The sequence below is a fragment of the Triturus cristatus genome, chromosome 1_1 (assembly GCF_964204655.1).
Source record: "Triturus cristatus chromosome 1_1, aTriCri1.1, whole genome shotgun sequence".
Lineage (NCBI taxonomy): Eukaryota > Metazoa > Chordata > Amphibia > Caudata > Salamandridae > Triturus > Triturus cristatus.
This window is the reverse complement of record NC_140579.1, coordinates 7,724,066-7,743,747: the sequence shown is the minus strand read 5'-3', so window position 1 is coordinate 7,743,747 and position 19,682 is coordinate 7,724,066. Positions and strand designations below refer to the sequence as shown.

Here is a 19,682-nt window from a genome sequence, read left to right as displayed (position 1 = left end):
GTCACACCTGCGACAGACATCCAATTCTTAACGTGCTTCTTGCACCTCGTCCAGACCTGGATGTACAACACCTACCTGAAGTTTAATCTGACCAAAATAGAAATCCTGCTGTTCCCCAAGAACAACATGCAACAACTAGCCATACCTGGCTCAAAGACAAAGAACCTGGATAGATTAAAAACACAAATGTTCAGCCGAAGCCAGTTCACCCTAGACACAGGTCTCATCTTCAAGGAGCACATTGCCAAGAAACTAAGATGGCCTGTGAGCAGCTTTTTCTACTAAGTGAGTCCGCTAAGGAAGCAACTTTAGACCCAGCATTCATCTGGTTCATAGCAATGCTCTGATCCACAAGGTCTTCCTTAAGAGTATTCTTCATACAGCAGCGCAGCAGGACGCCTAATGAAGGACCTGAAGAACTATGAATACACGACCCCTACCCTGATGGATCTCCACTGGTTGCACATCACAGCCTGTAGCATCGTAAAAACCAGTGGTATCATCTATGAAGCCTTAACGACAGGCACCCGTGCATGTCTAGCTAGTAACCACCATCTCCTGTGGACCTACAGCAAGGACACTGTCAGACTGGAGACAAAGAGGTGGAACAATCAACAACAAGGCAACAGGCCTTCTCCATCGATGCATCTATCTGTATCATCTACAAATCCCTACCGACCGGCATCCCTGCATGTCTAGTTAGAAACCCACCATCTCCTGTGGACCTACTGCAAGGACACTGTCAGACTAGAGACAAAGAGGTGGAACAATCAACAACAAGTCAACAGGCCTTCTCCATCAATGCATCTAGGTTATGGAACAACAATCCCATAACAACCATAACTGCTCAATCCTGCTTCAATTTAAGAAAGCGCTAAATATCCACCTCCTTGAAGAACTTTAGATCGCAACGCAGTACAGTGCGCATTGGTTATTAATAAACATCTGACTCTCCAATCACACAATGACTGTATCTCGCCTTTGAACCTGTAAAAATGCTCTGCTGCCTTTCAGCTATGTTAACGCTCTATACATACCACAAACATAGATACAAAACTTAGACAAGGTCACATATTTCATTTATGTGAATAGACATCCGGAACAGAATAGTCATATTACGTAGCCAATCCTTAGAGCAATAAGAACCAATTAAAAATACTTCAAAACAGAAAATTAGCACTGGACTTAAATAATAAAAGCCGATGGGCACTATTGCAAGTCTATGGTTTAGAAGCCCAATTTAGGGTTAGATTTACAAAGCCATTTTACAACCACAAACCCTACACTTCACAAAATCCCAGGGTTTGCCACCACAAAATGTCCATTTACTGTGTACTAAATTCATTGGGAAAGCAGAGGTTTTGTCACACATATCAGATCACAATTAGGAAGGGTTGTAAAAGGGATATTCCTTCCTGACTGCAGTTTGGTATTGTACGCACAATGGATTCCCACCATAACTGCCATCACAAACCATGGACCAGTTACCAGAACCTCGTTGGAGGTGGTCACTACTTTGCTAATGAGAAATGGTTCCGAGGGGACCACTTGCCCTTTGAAAGTCATGTCAGTCGATCACAGGGGTAACAGGCAATAGTCAAGTGGACCACTGCTTGTTCTCACCGATATCGTCTCAAATGTGATTTTTTTTTTAAAGCACAGTCAGTCTCGTTAATGTAGAAAGTTTCACAATGCAAATACAAGAATGGAGGTCTGCTGCTCCTTCCAGGACTTCACCTGAGCATTCATAGCTAATGATAGAGTAAATGCAAATACAAGAATGGAGGTCTGCTGCACCAAGTAAGGCCTTCACCCTGTATTCACAGCTAATGATGGAATAAATGCAAAAACAAGAACCCAAGCAGGCCTTCGCCCCGGTATTCACAGCTAATGATAGAATAAATGAAATACCAGAATGGAGGTCTGCTGCTCCTAGCAGGCCTTCACCCTGTATTCACAGCTAATGATAGAATAAATGCAAACACAGGAATGGAGGTCTGATGTTCCTAGCAGGCTTTCTGCCCTGCATTCACAGCTAATGATAGAATAAATGCAAATACAAGAATGGAGGTCTGCCACTCCTTCCAGAACTTCACCAGAGTATTCACAGCTAACAATAGAATAAATGCACATACAAGAATGAAGGTCTGCTGCTCCTTCCAGGCCTTCACCTGAGCATTTCCAGCTAATGATAGAATAAATGAAATACCAGAATGGAGGTCTGCTGCTCCTAGCCGGCCGTCCCAGTATTCACAGCTAATGATAGGATGAATGCACATACAAGAATGGAGGTCTGCTGCTCCTTGCAGGCCTCCGCCTCTGCATTCACAGCTAGTGATAGAATAAATGCAAATACAGGAATGGAGGTCTGCCGCTCCTTCCAGGACTTCACCTGAGCATTCACAGCTAATGATAGAATAAATGCAAATACAGGAATGGAGGTCTGCCACTCCTTCCAGAACTTCACCTGAGTATTCACAGCTAACAATAGAATAAATGCACATATAAGAGTGGAGGTCTGCTGCTCCTAGCAGGCCTTCACCCCTGTATTCACAGCTAATGATAGAATAAATGCAAATACAAGAATGGAGGTCTGCCGCTCCTTCCAGGACTTCACCTGAGCATTCATAGCTAATGCTAGAATAAATGAAATACCAGAATGGAGGTCTGCTGCTCCTAGCAGGCCTTCGTCCCAGTATTCACAGCTAATGATAGGATGAATGCAAATACAAGCAAGCAGGTCTACTGCTCATAGCAGGCCTTCGCCCCGGTATTCACAGCTAATGAAAGAATAAATGCAAATACAAGAATGGAGGTCTGCATCTCCCAGCAGGCCATCGTCCTAGTATTCACAGCTAAAGCTAGGGGTCGCAAATTGCGACCTTCCTAATTAATATTCATCAGACAGGTTATTGTGCTACCTCCTGTGATTGTACATTTAGCAATGCAACCATTTTGTACATATGGTGCATCACAAATTGCATTACCATTTGCAAACCAGTCACTGTGCAGATTGAGCATCCCTGGTGTTTGAATAGGAACAGTATATCATATTTCACGTCCCTTCATCCAGTCCTTGGTGCCTGCTGGTCAGGTGTGTGAAGATTTGCTCACTGCTGCTTACCCAGACGGTAAAGAACGATGGTTACGAAGGTGCTAACGGCTGTCATCACGCCCAGGGTTATAGCTTGTCTCTTCAAGCCTCGGAGCTCTGAGCCAACTGCAAATAAAATAATACATGATTATTTATTACTAGGCTTATTTGCCCTTCAATACCTGATGTTCAACCTCATAGAGGAATTTATACTGGTGGGCCAGTGAAGATGTGTGAGCCAGCCCGAGTTAGTGTCTTTGAGTGTGTGTCAGGACTAGCCAGTGAATCTGAAAGTCTGATAGGTCCAATAAGGAATCACTGACACAATATCGAAAGACAAAAAATCGACCTACAAATATATCGATACAAAATAATCGATCACATTATTATCGACATCATATACTTATTTAAAACATTACAAAAATATCGAACACACAATTTCGAACTACATAAATATAGGTACACAAAATATCGGCAACACAAATATCGAAATCCTAAAATATCGATGCTCAATAATATACATATACTTCATAACAAAATATCGTAAACTAAAATATCGACCACTAAAATATCTCCATTTTACTAATATCGACTATATAACATTTAATGAAAACCTAAAATCAAACTACATAAACACCAAATAATGTCTTTTATCTCTACACAAAATTATTATTAAACAATTATATATTTACTACATTTAAAAATGGATTTAAATAATTAACTCTTTACTAAAACATTATTAACAACATTCCTACATTAAACAACTATATTATTAAATTATACTTTATCAATTCATGCATCCAATACATAATATAATGTTTAGAAAAATACATATAGAATAATACACCACAAAACCACTAATTAGCGTTTTCCTTATTAGGAAACTAACTACCAGAAAAAAAAAAAAAAAATTCGAACTAACCAATAAAAACACTCCGAATTCAAACTGACCAATAAAACACATATTACAACATCCAAAGCACTATAAAAAGAAGTTCAACTTCATTCACAGTCCAAAACCAAAAAAACGAAATTGAATGAAGAGGAAAATCGACTGGATTGCAACTACAGATATAAGAAAATCAACATACAGGAAATGTTTAAAACTATCAAAAGTAAGTTAACTATATTATTCTCATGAAGACTCAAATAGAATAAATTGTAATTACAATATACATACACTATAAATAAATTAATGTCTTCTTTCTATTTCATGTTTTCACTACAGGAAACTCCAAAAGAAACTAAGAAAATACAGAACAGCACCAAAAAAGATACAACTAAAAAGTAAGTATTTCACAACCAAAAATCAACTAATAGATTAAAATACCACCCTAATTAAATCCCAATTGCAAATCCCCTAACCATTCCCTATAAAAATATAGAAACAATTATTACAACACATTTCCTTTTCTTTTCCAGACAAAGAAAATACTAGAGGAAAATCCCACAAATAAAGAATCAGGAGCATTCTACTCAAACACATCAAAACCAACGTTGTAAGTATATAGTAACTAAATCTTGTTTTTTTCTACTGAAAATTAATATAACATCATATATAATAACTATAATATATATTTTTCATAGATAAAGCTACATCAAAATGACTGAAGGAGCTGAATTCATAACAAGCCAGAAGGGAAAAATGTTACTATGCTATATGGGGTACACTTACACACAGGAAAAAGTGTATGGTTTAAAAGTTAACTGGAAATGCACTAAATACTACTCTAATAAGTGCTATGGGCGTGCTACAACACGACAAACAACAGTACTATACACTAGAGAACATAACCACCCACCAAACATTACTGAAATCGAAGTCAGATCTGCTTTAGAAACTATAAAGGAAGCTAGCACAAGTTCTCAAAAACCTACCAGTGTAATTTTAAAAGAGCAGCTTCCCAAAATTCCTAAAACTGCTACTACACAAATGCCATCTGTAACTTCACTCAAAAGAACTATTGCACGTACTAAAAAAACCACTACTACTTCAACCCCAATTCCTCACACATACAGTGAAGTTATTCTAAGTCCAGAACAAAGTATAACTTTCAACAAAGAACCATTTGTCATTTTTGATAATAAAAACAATGACAAAAGAATAATAATATTTGGAACAGCTAAAAATCTCTGTAAACTACAAGAATCACATAACTGGATGATGGATGGGACTTTTACCATATGTCCCAAACCATTTTTCCAACTATATACAATACATGTCATATATCACAATTGCAATATACCATTAATTTACACATTATTACCAAACAAACATAACTCCACATACACTGAACTATTAAATATAATAAAACAAAAAACAAATGACTTTTCCCCACAAAAAATAATCCTAGATTTTGAACATGCAATGATTAATTCTATATTAAAAACACACCCCCATACCTCCATACAAGGCTGTTACTATCATTTTAATCAATGCCTATGGAGACACATGCAAAAATCAGCCCTAAGCATTGAATATGCAACTAATTCATCTTTTGCATATCAAATAAAAAAACTCATAGCACTAGCTTATGTACCTGACACAGACGTAACAGAACATTACAACATTTTAATAGACAGCGCCTTCTACAAACAAAATGAAGAAAAACTAAGTTCACTATTGGACTATTTCGAAGATACATGGGTCGGCAGACTACATAGATCTGGCCACAGAAGAAACCCTAAATTCTTAATTCCCTGGTGGAACGTATACAGAAGCACCTTAAATGGAGAATCCAAAACTAATAACGCAGTTGAAGGATGGCATAACGCCTTCCTACAATCAACAGGCAGAACAAAACCAACACTAGAAAGATTTATATCATGCCTACAAAAAGAACAGAGTTATCAAGAGTTCCGAATGGAACAATCCATAACTCAGCTAACTCCAAAAACCTCAAAACAAACTAAACAAATGTATAAATATCTAGAGCAACAAGTAAAATTGTACCCTACTACCAAAGGCCTAGAATACCTAAACATCATAGCTAAAACACTTCTTTAAAGTACAAATACAAATAAATGACTAATTACCCATTTTCAATAATATCAAACACATAAAATATATGTATCTTATTACAAAAATAATTACTGTGTGTAACATATTTATACATATTGTCAAAAATATATTAACACACATTAATAATATTTGTAATAAAATAAAAATGAACAATAATATTAAACAATACCCACCCACAAGAAATAATAATAAATTAACTTACCACGTTTATTCCAAAGTCTGAAAAATCCATTTCCTGCTTACACAATCCAAACATTAAAAAAATGGTTCCCAAAAAAAAATGCAAAAATACAACTGGCGATTAAATCCATAAGCCATTCACCAAATATCCTTCGAAAATCCATGAAAAACCCGAAAATAGCTAAAAATATTAAAAAACGATCCATGAAAACCGAAACATTTAAAGTAGTGTAAAAACCATATTGTTCAATAAAACGAACACACACTTCTTTAAAAAAAAAAAAGAGTCCATCCGAAACGAATAACCTAGAAAAGAAATAGTAAAAACAAAGCAACTGACATTCCCACCCACATAAAACAACACATAAACACGTACTAACAATAATACTAGATTTAAAACACTTCTAAATATACATTAAACACCTTAAACCTAACTTTCGAAACATGCCTACACATCGTTAAAAACACGTAAAAACACAACACGCAACTCTAACACATAACATTTCCAAATATAACTAATATATGTACAGCTACACTAAACATTATCTAACTAGGCTCAAAAGTAAATTTAAAACCATCTAAAACACATAAAACAAACCTTACCTTTCACGACGCGAAGTAACTCCCAACCGCGAGCTTCCCTTCAAACCAAATGACCCAAAACAACATTACCCGGTTACAAAATAGAGTGTCCAAAACATAATAAAACATTTAACTATACTAAAAAGCCCTAAATAAATCAGGTAAAACAGTAAATTCACACACAAATATTTTATATTATTTAGTAAAAATATACCTATTTTTTTAATTTACCTACAAATTGTCAACAAATGTTCCTAATTTGTAAAATTATATTAATAAATATTTTAAAATGTAAAATATTTATTATTATAATTTCTAAAAAGATAATACTACAGAACAATGTATGAAAAATTGTTAAATTTTTTTTTGCATAAATGCTAAAATTTTATTTATGTTAAAAAGATGTTTGTTTCGAAAACATTGTAAAAATAATTAATATTAATATTTTACATATTAATATTAATAAAAAAGGTATAACATGTTTGTACTACAAATATTAAAATGTTTATATATGAAAATATTTGTTAAAAGTTTTGTATAAAGATTTACAAAACCTATTGCTATGTTAATTTTAATTTAAAACACTACATTGTACAACATTATTAATAATCTTTATAATTTACTTAAAAATGTTTGAAAATATACTTAGGTGCCAATTCCGATCCGGTAAAAACCGGGTACGAACCGTCGGACGGAGCCTTTTCTCCGTCCGACTCGTACCCGGTGCGAAATCCATCCGAAAATGCAAGTACGAATCATACGGAAACACCATTTCCGTACGATTCGAACAAAACACCGACCGAACAGAAACTAAACACAATTCCGATCCTGAAAGGAGCCGACGTGACGTCGGTACGCATCCAGCCTACGTTTCACGAACCAGGAAGTACGATTCGAACCGACGTCATCCCGCACGGAAAATATTTACCGGCTGCCAAAAACTGCCGGGAAATCAGGACGACACACGCAAGGAGCAGCTGGACGCGACGAACAGACATGGACCCGAACCTACGTGCCATCCCTGCCCTCCTAGCAGTCCACCTGGCGTACAGGAACCGACGCAGACGCCGCAGAAGGTCAGCACAACAACCAGGGGCAAAGGGGGGGGCAGGGGCAGGACACACAACACCAACACATGGTACCAAATCACACATGGCCTGGACATACCTGACCATCAGGGCCTGGTCACTTCCAGGGGGTGGGGGCAAGGCCAGCAACGCAAGCGTCCGCCACAACGGAAGTGGATGGTCACGCGAACCGGTACGTACCCTACCCAGGCCGCAAGAGCGTGGGTACGGAACGTACCACGCGTCCCCCTACGTCACTCCAACAATAGCGGTACGGCCCGTACCCACGTCAGAAAGGCCTTGGTACAGCTCGTACCAGCATTGCTGGGGTCATGTAGGGGTACGCGTGGTACGACCCGTAGCCACGCCCCCAAGGCCTGTGTACGGTGCGGACCCCACGGCCCGCAACAATGGTGGGACGCACCGTACCCACACACCAAAGGCATGGGTACGGCCCGTACCCAGGCACGCAGAGCGTGGGCAGGGGTATGTACGGACCGTACCCCCACCCGTGGAAGTACGGCCCGTACCCCCACCCGTGCATGTACGCCCCGAACCCCCACTCGTGTATGTACGCCCCGAACCCCCACCCGTGTATGTACGCCCCGAACCGCCACCCGTGTATGTACGCACCCAAGCGCCACCCGTGTATGTACGCCCCGAACCCCCACCCCACCCTGGTATGTACGCCCCGAACCCCCACCCGTGTATGTACGCACCCAAGCGCCACCCGTGCATGTACGCCCCGAACCCCCACCCCACCCTGGTATGTACGCCCCGAACCCCCAGCCGTGTATGTACGCACCAAACCCCCACCCGTGTATGTACGCACCAAACCACCACACCAGCCGTGTATGTACGCACCAAACCCCCACCCCAGCCGTGTATGTACGCACCGAACCACCACCCGTGTATGTACGCCCCCTAACCCCCCCCAGCCGTGTATGTACGCACCGAACCACCAGCCGTGTATGTACGCCCCCGAACCCCCCCCCAGCCGTGTATGTACGCACCAAACCCCCACCCGTGTATGTACGCACCTAACACCCACCCCAGCCGTGTATGTACGCACCGAACCACCACCCGTGTATGTACGCACCAAACGCCCACCCGTGTATGTACGCCCCCGAACCCCCCCCCAGCCGTGTATGTACGCACCGAACCACCAGCCGTGTATGTACGCACCAAACCCCCACCCCAGCCGTGTATGTACGCACCGAACCACCACCCGTGTATGTACGCACCGAACCACCACCCGTGTATGTACGCCCCCGAACCCCCCCCAGCCGTGTATGTACGCACCAAACCCCCACCCGTGTATGTACGCACCTAACACCCACCCCAGCCGTGTATGTACGCACCAAACCACCACCCGTGTATGTACGCACCAAACGCCCACCCGTGTATGTACGCACCAAACCCCCACCCCAGCCGTGTATGTACGCACCGAACCACCACCCGTGTATGTACGCACCGAACCACCACCCGTGTATGTACGCCCCCGAACCCCCCCCAGCCGTGTATGTACGCACCAAACCCCCACCCGTGTATGTACGCACCAAACCCCCACCCCAGCCGTGTATGTACGCACCGAACCACCACCCGTGTATGTACGCACCGAACCCCCCCCCAGCCGTGTATGTACGCACCGAACCACCACCCGTGTATGTACGCACCAAACCACCACCCCAGCCGTGTATGTACGCACCGAACCACCACCCGTGTATGTACGCACCAAACCACCACCCCAGCCGTGTATGTACGCACCAAACCACCACCCGTGTATGTACGCACCAAACGCCCACCCGTGTATGTACGCACCAAACCCCCACCCCAGCCGTGTATGTACGCACCGAACCACCACCCGTGTATGTACGCACCGAACCACCACCCGTGTATGTACGCCCCCGAACCCCCCCCAGCCGTGTATGTACGCACCAAACCCCCACCCGTGTATGTACGCACCTAACACCCACCCCAGCCGTGTATGTACGCACCGAACCACCACCCGTGTATGTACGCCCCCGAACCCCCCCCAGCCGTGTATGTACGCCCCGAACCCCCACCCGTGTATGTACGCACCTAACACCCACCCCAGCCGTGTATGTACGCACCGAACCACCAGCCGTGTATGTACGCCCCCGAACCCCCCCCCAGCCGTGTATGTACGCACCGAACCACCAGCCGTGTATGTACGCACCAAACACCCACCCGTGTATGTACGCCCCCGAACCCCCCCCCAGCCGTGTATGTACGCACCGAACCACCACCCGTGTATGTACGCACCAAACCACCACCCCAGCCGTGTATGTACGCACCAAACCACCACCCGTGTATGTACGCACCAAACGCCCACCCGTGTATGTACGCACCAAACCACCACACCAGCCGTGTATGTACGCACCAAACCCCCACCCCACCCGTGCATGTACGCACCGAACCTGCTATAAGAATGGGGTGTGCAAAACACCCCCAGCAGTGCCCAGACACAGGAGGGGTGGGTGCAGGGTCCTCCCAGCAGTGCCCAGACACAGGAGGGGTGTGTGCCTATCACTCCCAGCAGTGCCCAGACACAGGAGGGGTGTGTACCTATCACTCCCAGCAGTGCCCAGACATCGGACAATATACCCCATCAACAAGTTCAGTGACCTACAAGGGTGATACCCCAGATGCAGGCGGAGACATCGCTGAGCCAGCATGGCTATATTGAAAGGCAACCCTCACACATCCAGGAAATGTAGACACAGCACAGCACAGCATTTGGGAGACACCCTGCAGGAAAAATGGGCTGGGCCACAGAGGACGGAACACACCTTGGGACAATGTCACCATACAGTGAGAGCAAACATGACCAAATACCATTTGCAGAGACCTTTGTGATGGCACGCAGATGGCAGGGTACACCCCATGAGCAGCACACTCCAACATTTCACAGACCCCTAACACATTATCACCACCCCAACGCAGGGAGCACCAGCACCAACAGCAAGTCCAGGAAAGCATCAGTGTGCAAAACAAAAAGAAAAGGCTTTATTCAGCAGGAAAATATATCAGAGAAAATGTCCACTATGTACAAGGGCCATGGGCCAGCCCAGCAGCAATGTCCGGGGGGGGGGTACACATCGGGACGTGTGTCCCCTAGCTTGGCTGCACAGTTCACAAGTCCATTTCATCCACAGAAGAGGGGGCATCAGGGGGGAGGGTGGAAACAGGCACCGCAGGGACAGGAGGGGAAAGGGTAGGTGTTGTGGGTGCAGGGAGGGATGAATCTGCCACAGGGGGGGTGCCAGCGCCAAAGGTGGAGGACAGAATGGCGCTGCACACGTCGGCAAGTTCCCCCAGCGACTCCCCCGTACCCAATCCAACCACAGGCCCCAAGGAGGGGGGGGGGGCAAAGGGATGGGTCGCAGCGCCACTGGGGGAGGGTGTGGACAGGGTGGGGGACTCAACTCCCCTGGCCGGGTCCCGCCTCCACCGCTTGCGGGGTGGTGTCATCCTGGGGCTGGGGGGCACACTCGCAGTGGATGATGCTGTCACTGACTGTTGGCCAGGAGAGCTAAGGGGAGTGGATTTGGAGGGAGTGGGTTGTGTGGAATGCGGACTCCCACTGTGGCTGCGTGTTCTACGTTTCCCCCCCGACCCAGTGGGTGTGCCTTCCTCACCCTGTGTGTGCGTGACAGGAGGTGTGCGCTTCGACTTCCCTGGTGGTGTGGTGCCTGTGTCTGTTGGGGTGCGTGCACGCTGACGTCTGGATGTGCGTGGGACAGGCACGGGAGTGGGAATTGGGGATGGGGCAGGGGTAGGGGGTGTTACGCAGCGCTGCAGGAGATCCAGTGCTGCAGTCAGTGTGGAGTCTATGGACCTCAGCAACTGCCGTTGGTCAGACTGCGCAGCCGACATGCCCTCCATGTATGCCTCCATCTGGGTCAGCACCTGGGTGTGGGCATGGAGGACATTTAGCATCGCAGTCTGACCAACCTGCAACTGCCTCAGGATGTCCACAGACTCCGCACTCACCGCAGCAGTGGTGACAGGGGCAGGGGGTGCGGTGCCTGGCAGGAAGGAGACATGTGGGGACCGAGCACGGAGGGAAGGGCCACGAGCATGTGGGAGGCCGGTGATGGAACCTGAGGTGGCGGGGGGATGTGGAGGGCTGCCATCAGCTGGGGGGGCAGACTCCGCCACCTCTGGGAGCTCAGCCTCGGACCCGTCTGCGTCATAGTCTGTGTTGGCAGTCAACAGGTCCTCCGCCTCACTCCCTTCGGCCTCCGTGCCACTCCATGTGCCAGACAGGACAGCACTGCTGGTACTGGTGCTCAATCTCTCCTCCCGGTCCGTGCTAGTGTCTCCTTCCGTGTCCCCCGGCGATGCTGTGGGCAAGGTGAAGAGACAGGAGAAAATCAGACACCTGTACACTTATGTCACATGAGTCAAATATACATAGGTCACATTGCATAGCCTGAAAAGCTACAGGAGTAACACCTACAAAACAATGTACACATGTAGGCCATGGAACACACAGTTTTTCTACCCACCATGCCACTGAGACACAATGGAGATCATGACACAACAGCAAATCACTGCACCTGAAATTTTAGAGAGGAGTCAGCCTCTGGGGACAAATGTGCACAGCACCTGCACCACACTGCGTCGTCAAAAAGGGATGAGCATGAATCATATCCATTTACTCTTGCCGCATGCTGCAAAGGCAATACATGAAACCAGGCCACACATGACAGGGTCACTGCACCTTGAGCGTATGTCCAGTCAAACATCACACACAGGCTAAACCCAGCAAGGAGGATGAAGCTTCTGACATGTAGGCCTTGTACGCACAAACCACCCACACCTGAGACAATCTCATTGAGACGGAGAAAGTATGTACACCTCTTACTCTGGGATGGAAACACATGGCCTCCACTAATTCATGACTGTAAACACACAGCCCCTGGTGGCCATGTCCACACATCATTGACAGGCAAACATCATCAGATTGTCTCAACAACACACACAGGTAATGCCCACTGTGAGTATGCACAAGCAAAATGGGTCCCCCTGTACAGTGGACACATGTAGCAACCTGTAGGTCCTAACAGTTGAGCCCAGGGTACAATGCCACCCTACGCAACCCATGGCAAAGACACAGTGAATGGCCATATTGTTGGATGACGCACATGATACCTAGGAAGAGGTGCCCCAGGGCACAGTAGTGCCCACACTCCTCCATGGTCCAGGATGGACATGACTGCAAATTAAGCAACCGTCCCTGCACTTAGCAGGCCTCCCACTCAGGCACATCATGTCAGAGGGCACACAATTGGACATGCATGCTGGAAGGCTGTACATTTTGGAGACACACCCCTATGTCGTGATTCACAATCAGTGCCAAGTGACATGGACACCACAATGACTGAAATTGGCCATGGCACACGCAAGGTCCCCATACCTGTGGCACATCACCCCCACACATGATGCTGATAGCATAGGGCACCTGCATGAACTGCCTGCATAAATAACCTTGTGCAAGAGTGGCGACAGACCAGGGAACACATTGCAAGGAGGGGAAGGGAGGGAGTGAGAACAGCACTGTGCTACTTTGTGGAGAAGTTGACGCACTGCACAATCAAACCCTGGCAGTGTATCCATGCAACTGCACACTTACATTGGCTGGGGACACACAACTGACACACATGTACCTACCCCCTTCCTGCTGCTGCCTCTCCTGTAGGCGCCTGTCCATATCGGGGAAGACCACCGCCAGCACACGCTTCTGGATGTGGGTCAGACGACGGCGGCCACGGTTCTTACGGCTCTCAGGTGAGTCCCCCAGCAGGAGCCGTGCAATCCTCCTCGTCCAGCACCGGATGTCCTGCCAGCGTTTCCTCACCTGAGACAGGCTCCGCCTCCGACCCTCTGTACCCCTCACGGCACTGACGGCTTCCCTCCAGATCTCCCCCTTGGCAATGGCGCCTACCTGTGAGGATGCAAAAGAGAGAATACATTAATCCACATGAGCAAAGACACAGAGACACACATATAGAACAATCCTCATTATGAACAGGCCATGGTATGCATGCAACTAATTGCACCTTTGTCATAGGGACATTATCCACTGTGGAAGGCCAAATGCACTACGTGCCAGTGGAAGCACACGGGTGGCATGAGGGGTACCACACACTCACTGACCAGGGATCACACTGTGCCTCACAGGCTACACCAGGATTATGTACAGCACCTCACAGCAGTCACCTGCCCCAGCACACTGATGCTACCTCAGCAGAGTACACAGACACACACAGGTACAGGACAATCACATGGCATTGCCAACTGCGGGTACACACCTCACTCTGCCCATGTGCCAGTAGACGGGGGTGTCACAGGTGTGGGGCTGGCTCAGCACGGCATGCACACAGCACTGCTCCCTGCTCACATCCGATGGCCAGGCCATATCCATCCCTCATGCTGCTTGTGTGCAACACTCCCCATATGCACTCACCCACATGACAGGGGACTAACACACACACCAATGTGCAGGGGACGAACACGGCCTTTGGACACTCACAGCACAGGTACACTGAACAAACACACATCCATGGGTACTGACACCTGTCACACTGGGGGGAACACAGGATCACATCAGGACTGTGGAAACAACATCCCCAGGAGGAGTATGCAGGCAGAATGTGGCATGCACCTTGCATTCATTGTCACAGTAGGCACTATGCAAGTGAGGAGTGCACACAGGAAACACAGCATGCTCTGCATGGGTGACATGAGGCCTTCCACACCCTGGGACCCACTCCAAACAACAGTGCATGTCTGTCACACATGGACACAATGCCAGAAGTCACTGTCACACAAAAGGGGCACAGTCTAAGCTAGTGGAGTCTGCACTCACCTGAACCCCTGGTCGACCATACAGGCTCTGGAACTGTGGGAGGATCACATCTATCAGGGCAAGGTTCTCCTCCTGGGTGAATGGCTGTGACCTCTCCACAGTCCTGGACATGGTGCCAGAGGAATCACTATCAGCAGCAGTGGTAATGGATGAATGGATGTGCAGGCAAGTGCTCTCTCATGGGACCTGGCTGCCTTATATATGCCTGGCTGGCCTGTTCATGTATAGGAGTACAGATTGATTGGTCAGTCACATTAGCATCCTACGTTTCATCCAATCCCTTCAAACCTACCCCAGTGTGTGGCTTAGCATGGTTTCAGTTTTGATAATGATGTCAAGTCAACATCCACATTGCAACAATGTAGATTCTTTCAAACTGACTTCTGCTGTGCACCTGGTGCTCAAAATCAAAAATTTAACTCAGTCTCCATGGCAACCATCAGGCATTTAGGCCCTTATACTTGTCCCTCATGTGTCCCCTATGTGTTTTCATACATTTACACACAGGTACGGTGCGTTCCACGCCCTAGGGCACCCCACAAGCAGTGATACCGACCGTACATGCGCTTGTACGGTCCGGATCACAATATGTGCGCTGGCGTATGCGTACGCCACAGTAGTACGGACTGTACACGCGCTTGTACGGTCCGGATCACAATATGGGCGCTGGCGTATGCGTACGCCACAGTAGTACGGACTGTACACGCGCTTGTACGGTCCGGATCACAATATGGGCGCTGGCGTATGCGTACGCCACAGTAGTACGGACTGTACACGCGCTTGTACGGTCCGGATCACAATAAGGGCGCTGGCGTATGCGTACGCCACAGTAGTACGGACCGTACAAGCGCGTGTACAGTCCGTACTACTGTGGCGTACGCATACGCCAGCGCCCATATTGTGATCCGGACCGTACAAGCGCGTGTACAGTCCGTACTACTGTGGCGTACGCATACGCCAGCGCCCATATTGTGATCCGGACCGTACAAGCGCGTGTACAGTCCGTACTACTGTGGCGTACGCATACGCCAGCGCCCATATTGTGATCCGGACCGTACAAGCGCGTGTACAGTCCGTACTACTGTGGCGTACGCATACGCCAGCGCCCATATTGTGATCCGGACCGTACAAGCGCGTGTACAGTCCGTACTACTGTGGCGTACGCATACGCCAGCGCCCATATTGTGATCCGGACCGTACAAGCGCGTGTACAGTCCGTACTACTGTGGCGTACGCATACGCCAGCGCCCATATTGTGATCCGGACCGTACAAGCGCGTGTACAGTCCGTACTACTGTGGCGTACGCATACGCCAGCGGCAATATTGGCCCATGGACCCTATACACGCGCTCCGAGCGTATGTACGGTGCGTATTACAACTGTCAGTGGTGACAGGCGGCACACAGACAGGAATGGAGCGGACAGGTATTGCCAAGGGTGGACACCAATGCATTGTCTGTGCAATACCACCTGTGTGTGACACAGGTGTGTCAGGATGTGATGTGGCACTTTACCCCTGAGGTGTGGGCAAAGCACATGTACGATGAGCTGTGTACACATGTCGTGTGTGATGGTGCGCATTGTACCACACATCCCCTGCACTCCTTTGACATGTGTGCATGTCGTACACACTAGTGGAGCCATGAGTCACTTGCATGTCCCAGTCACGGACACCCGCACCTGTCCCCTGATGCCAGGTACACGGAATATTACATATGACACGTGTATGGCTGCGTTGCATGCTGCAACCATGTCATGTGTGTGGCATGTCTTTCCATGATTTTGCTGTAGGTGTGTGATTCAATGTGTCAGCAGTTGCTGCTGCCAACATGTGTCTGTGTGTCGATGGGCATGGCACACTGTTCCGCACACCAGCCCACATATGTGATTTGCCATGAGGTGTGTATGTATCCAACTACACGGAGTATCAACACAAGTACATATCCACATGCTCCCTATGTATGTTCTGTCTCGACATGTACTCCTCAAAGGCAATGTGTGTGGCCTGTCCTATTCCTATGACATGTGACCAGTGCATATCGCATCCAACTACCTGTCTGTACCATACGCATACTACTTCTGCACATGTGTGGATGTCTGTGAATCCTGTGATGCGTGTGCATGTTCACTTACACTGGCCCACAGCTAGTCTCATGCCATGTCATCGTGATCTTGCCCCCCTCCGTTAGTGGCTGTCCCTTGGTAGGAGTGTAACCTGACTGGCGTTCGTGTCCAGGAACTGTGGCACAGACCTGACTCACAACGTGGCATATGTGTATTGGCTGTGTAACATGTGCTCAGTGCATTGACGATGTTGTTGTACAGTGCTCACTCTTAGGTGTTCCTTCCATTTCACTGCAGGGCTCCGCCTCTCCCTCGACGTATGCCAGACATTGCTGCCCTGCATGAACGGGACTGTATACGCCGCTACAGATTCAGCCAACGGTTGATTGATGAGTTGACTGGCCGGCTGGAAGCACAACTCCTCCCGCGCCACAGGTATCCAAGTGCACTGACACCCAAGTTGAAGGTGATGGCAGCCCTACATTTCCTTGCCACGGGTACGTTCCAACATACCATTGCTGATGTCGGGGGCATGTCCCAGACGATGTTCAGCCGTGTTCTGCATGATTTCTTAGAGGCCATGTTGTTTCACCTGGATGAGTACATTAAATTCCCAAATCGTGAGCAGTTGACAGATGTCAAGCGTGAGTTCTATGCCCTGGGAGGGATGCCCCATGTCATTGGGTCCATAGATGGGACACATGTTGCGTTGGTACCACCACAGGCACAGGAGGTGGTGTATAGGAATCGCAAACATTATCACTCCATTAATGCCCTTGTGGTGTGTCTGTCCAACATGGTGATTTCACATGTCTGTGTTCGCTTTCCAGGATCAGCACACGATGCCTTCATCATGAGGCGTAGCAGGGTGCCAGAAATGATGCTGCAGCTGCGGAACGAGCGAGCATGTATTGTTGGTGGGTAGACTCTGGCAGTTCAGTGTTTGGCGTCATCTTCCAATCTCACTGCCTGTGCTGACACACTTCTGTCCATGATGTTTCCTTGTAGGGGACGCTGGCTATCCCAACATGCCATGGCTGATGACGCCTGTCCGCAACCCCAGCACGGCTGCCGAGCACCTCTACAACAACGCACATGGGCGGACCAGGAGAGTCATTGAGAGGACGTTTGGACTTCTGAAGAGCCGATTCCGGTGCCTCCACAAGACCGGCGGAGCACTCCCATATGCCCCGGTGAAGGTGTGCAAGATCATCATCGTCTGCTGCATGCTGCACAACATGGCAGTGGAGGAAGCTGTTCCACTCATACTGGATCAAGATGACCAGGACCATCCACCCGTGGAGGATGAAGGGCTTGGTGACGGGGCAAGTGATGTGGAGGAGGAGGAGGCTGTGGAGGACATGCGGAGTCGGCTCATACGCAACTTCTTTGCTTAGTGGTGAGTTCCAGTGTCTGAGTGTGCACGCATTGGGCCGTGTGTGGCATGTGTTGCAATGTGTGTGTCCATCTGCATGTCTGCCAAGTGAGTCAGTGGTGTGTATTGAAGTGTCACTCAAGTGATGGCGCAATGGAAGGATGTTGTCTGAGGGTCATCATTGTCACCTGTCATGTTAACAACATGATACGTGTTAAGTACATGCTTGCGGATGTGCTCCTTTGTGCTGAATCCTTGTGTGTCTCTCTTCCACAGGTCCATGTGCATGCTGTCTGCTGGTGGCATTGTTGTGCTCCTGCTACTCCTCATGAACACAGCGACATGTGCTGATTCAGCGTCACATGCACGGGCAAGTGTTGAAATCTCCTCAGGGTAAGGGATGCCTCACGTCGTTTTGGGTGTGTGAATTGTTTGTAGTCTGTGTGCACTTCTCCGGTTCATGTGTGTTCCATTTGCATACATGGTGATCCTACATGGGGAACATGACATGGGGCAGGCTTCACCTGGAGCCATGCTCAGACTTGGTGACTGTCATGTGGCAGGGGATTGGGGATTGTGATGAGGCCATCATTGTGTGTAACACTGGCCTCGGAAACATACAGGTTGCACCGGGTTGACATGGTGTGTGATTGCCCCATCAGGGCCTCAATGGTGTATAGCGGCCTCTCCGTGGCAGCAGGGGGTGTTTAGCTGTTATCCGTCACTTGTGTGCCAGGTCAATGGGATGCCAGCATCTGTGTTGCAATGGGGGGTGCCAGTGTTGCTCCCACATGTACATCCACATGACCTGTGTATGTGTTGACAGAGTATCATTGTCATTCCAACACACATGACTAATAAATTTGTCCCTCTGTCTCCAAGGTGCCTCTTCCCTGTCAATGGTGCCCTGTTGCCACTGTGCGTGCCGCAGGTCTGGCATAGTTTTCATAGGTGGTGCATATGTGTCTATGTGTAGAGTGACAAGATGCTAGGGGTTTGTCAGGGAGTGGGAACTGTATTATGCACAAGATGCACAGTTCCATCCACCTCAAGGCAAGAGAGACCATCCCCCAGGGAAACTACAACATCTGTGTAGAATCCTACCCTGCAGTCTACGGACATGTGCCTCACGACTCCCATGGTACTTGTCCATATCCGGAGTGCATCTGCACAGCTCTGCTACTGCGTCGGGCAACCAGGCCACATCAACGTCCTAACGGGATGGGGGGAATGTTTCACAGCCAGCTGCAGGATGACCTTCTAGATCCACGCCCACACTCATGATGCAGCCCACAACCCCAACACAACCATGTGGCACAGTGATCCTAAACTGCATTCTGGCATCTCCATGCATCCAACCTTGGCCTAGCCACCATTCTCAACATCCGCCTGACGCAAGC

The 19,682-nt window shown here is 47.8% G+C and overlaps 1 protein-coding gene across 1 annotated transcript in view; it reads right to left on the bottom strand.

Annotated features, from left to right (window-relative positions):
• The window catches only part of LOC146869094 (uncharacterized), a 260,701-nt gene that overhangs the window by 107,870 nt on the left and 133,149 nt on the right, over nt 1-19,682 (bottom strand). Inside the window, exon 4 of the mRNA XM_085599811.1 lies at nt 3,125-3,220. Coding sequence (XP_085455937.1) covers nt 3,125-3,220 — 96 coding nt within the window. The remainder of the gene's footprint in view (nt 1-3,124; nt 3,221-19,682) is intronic.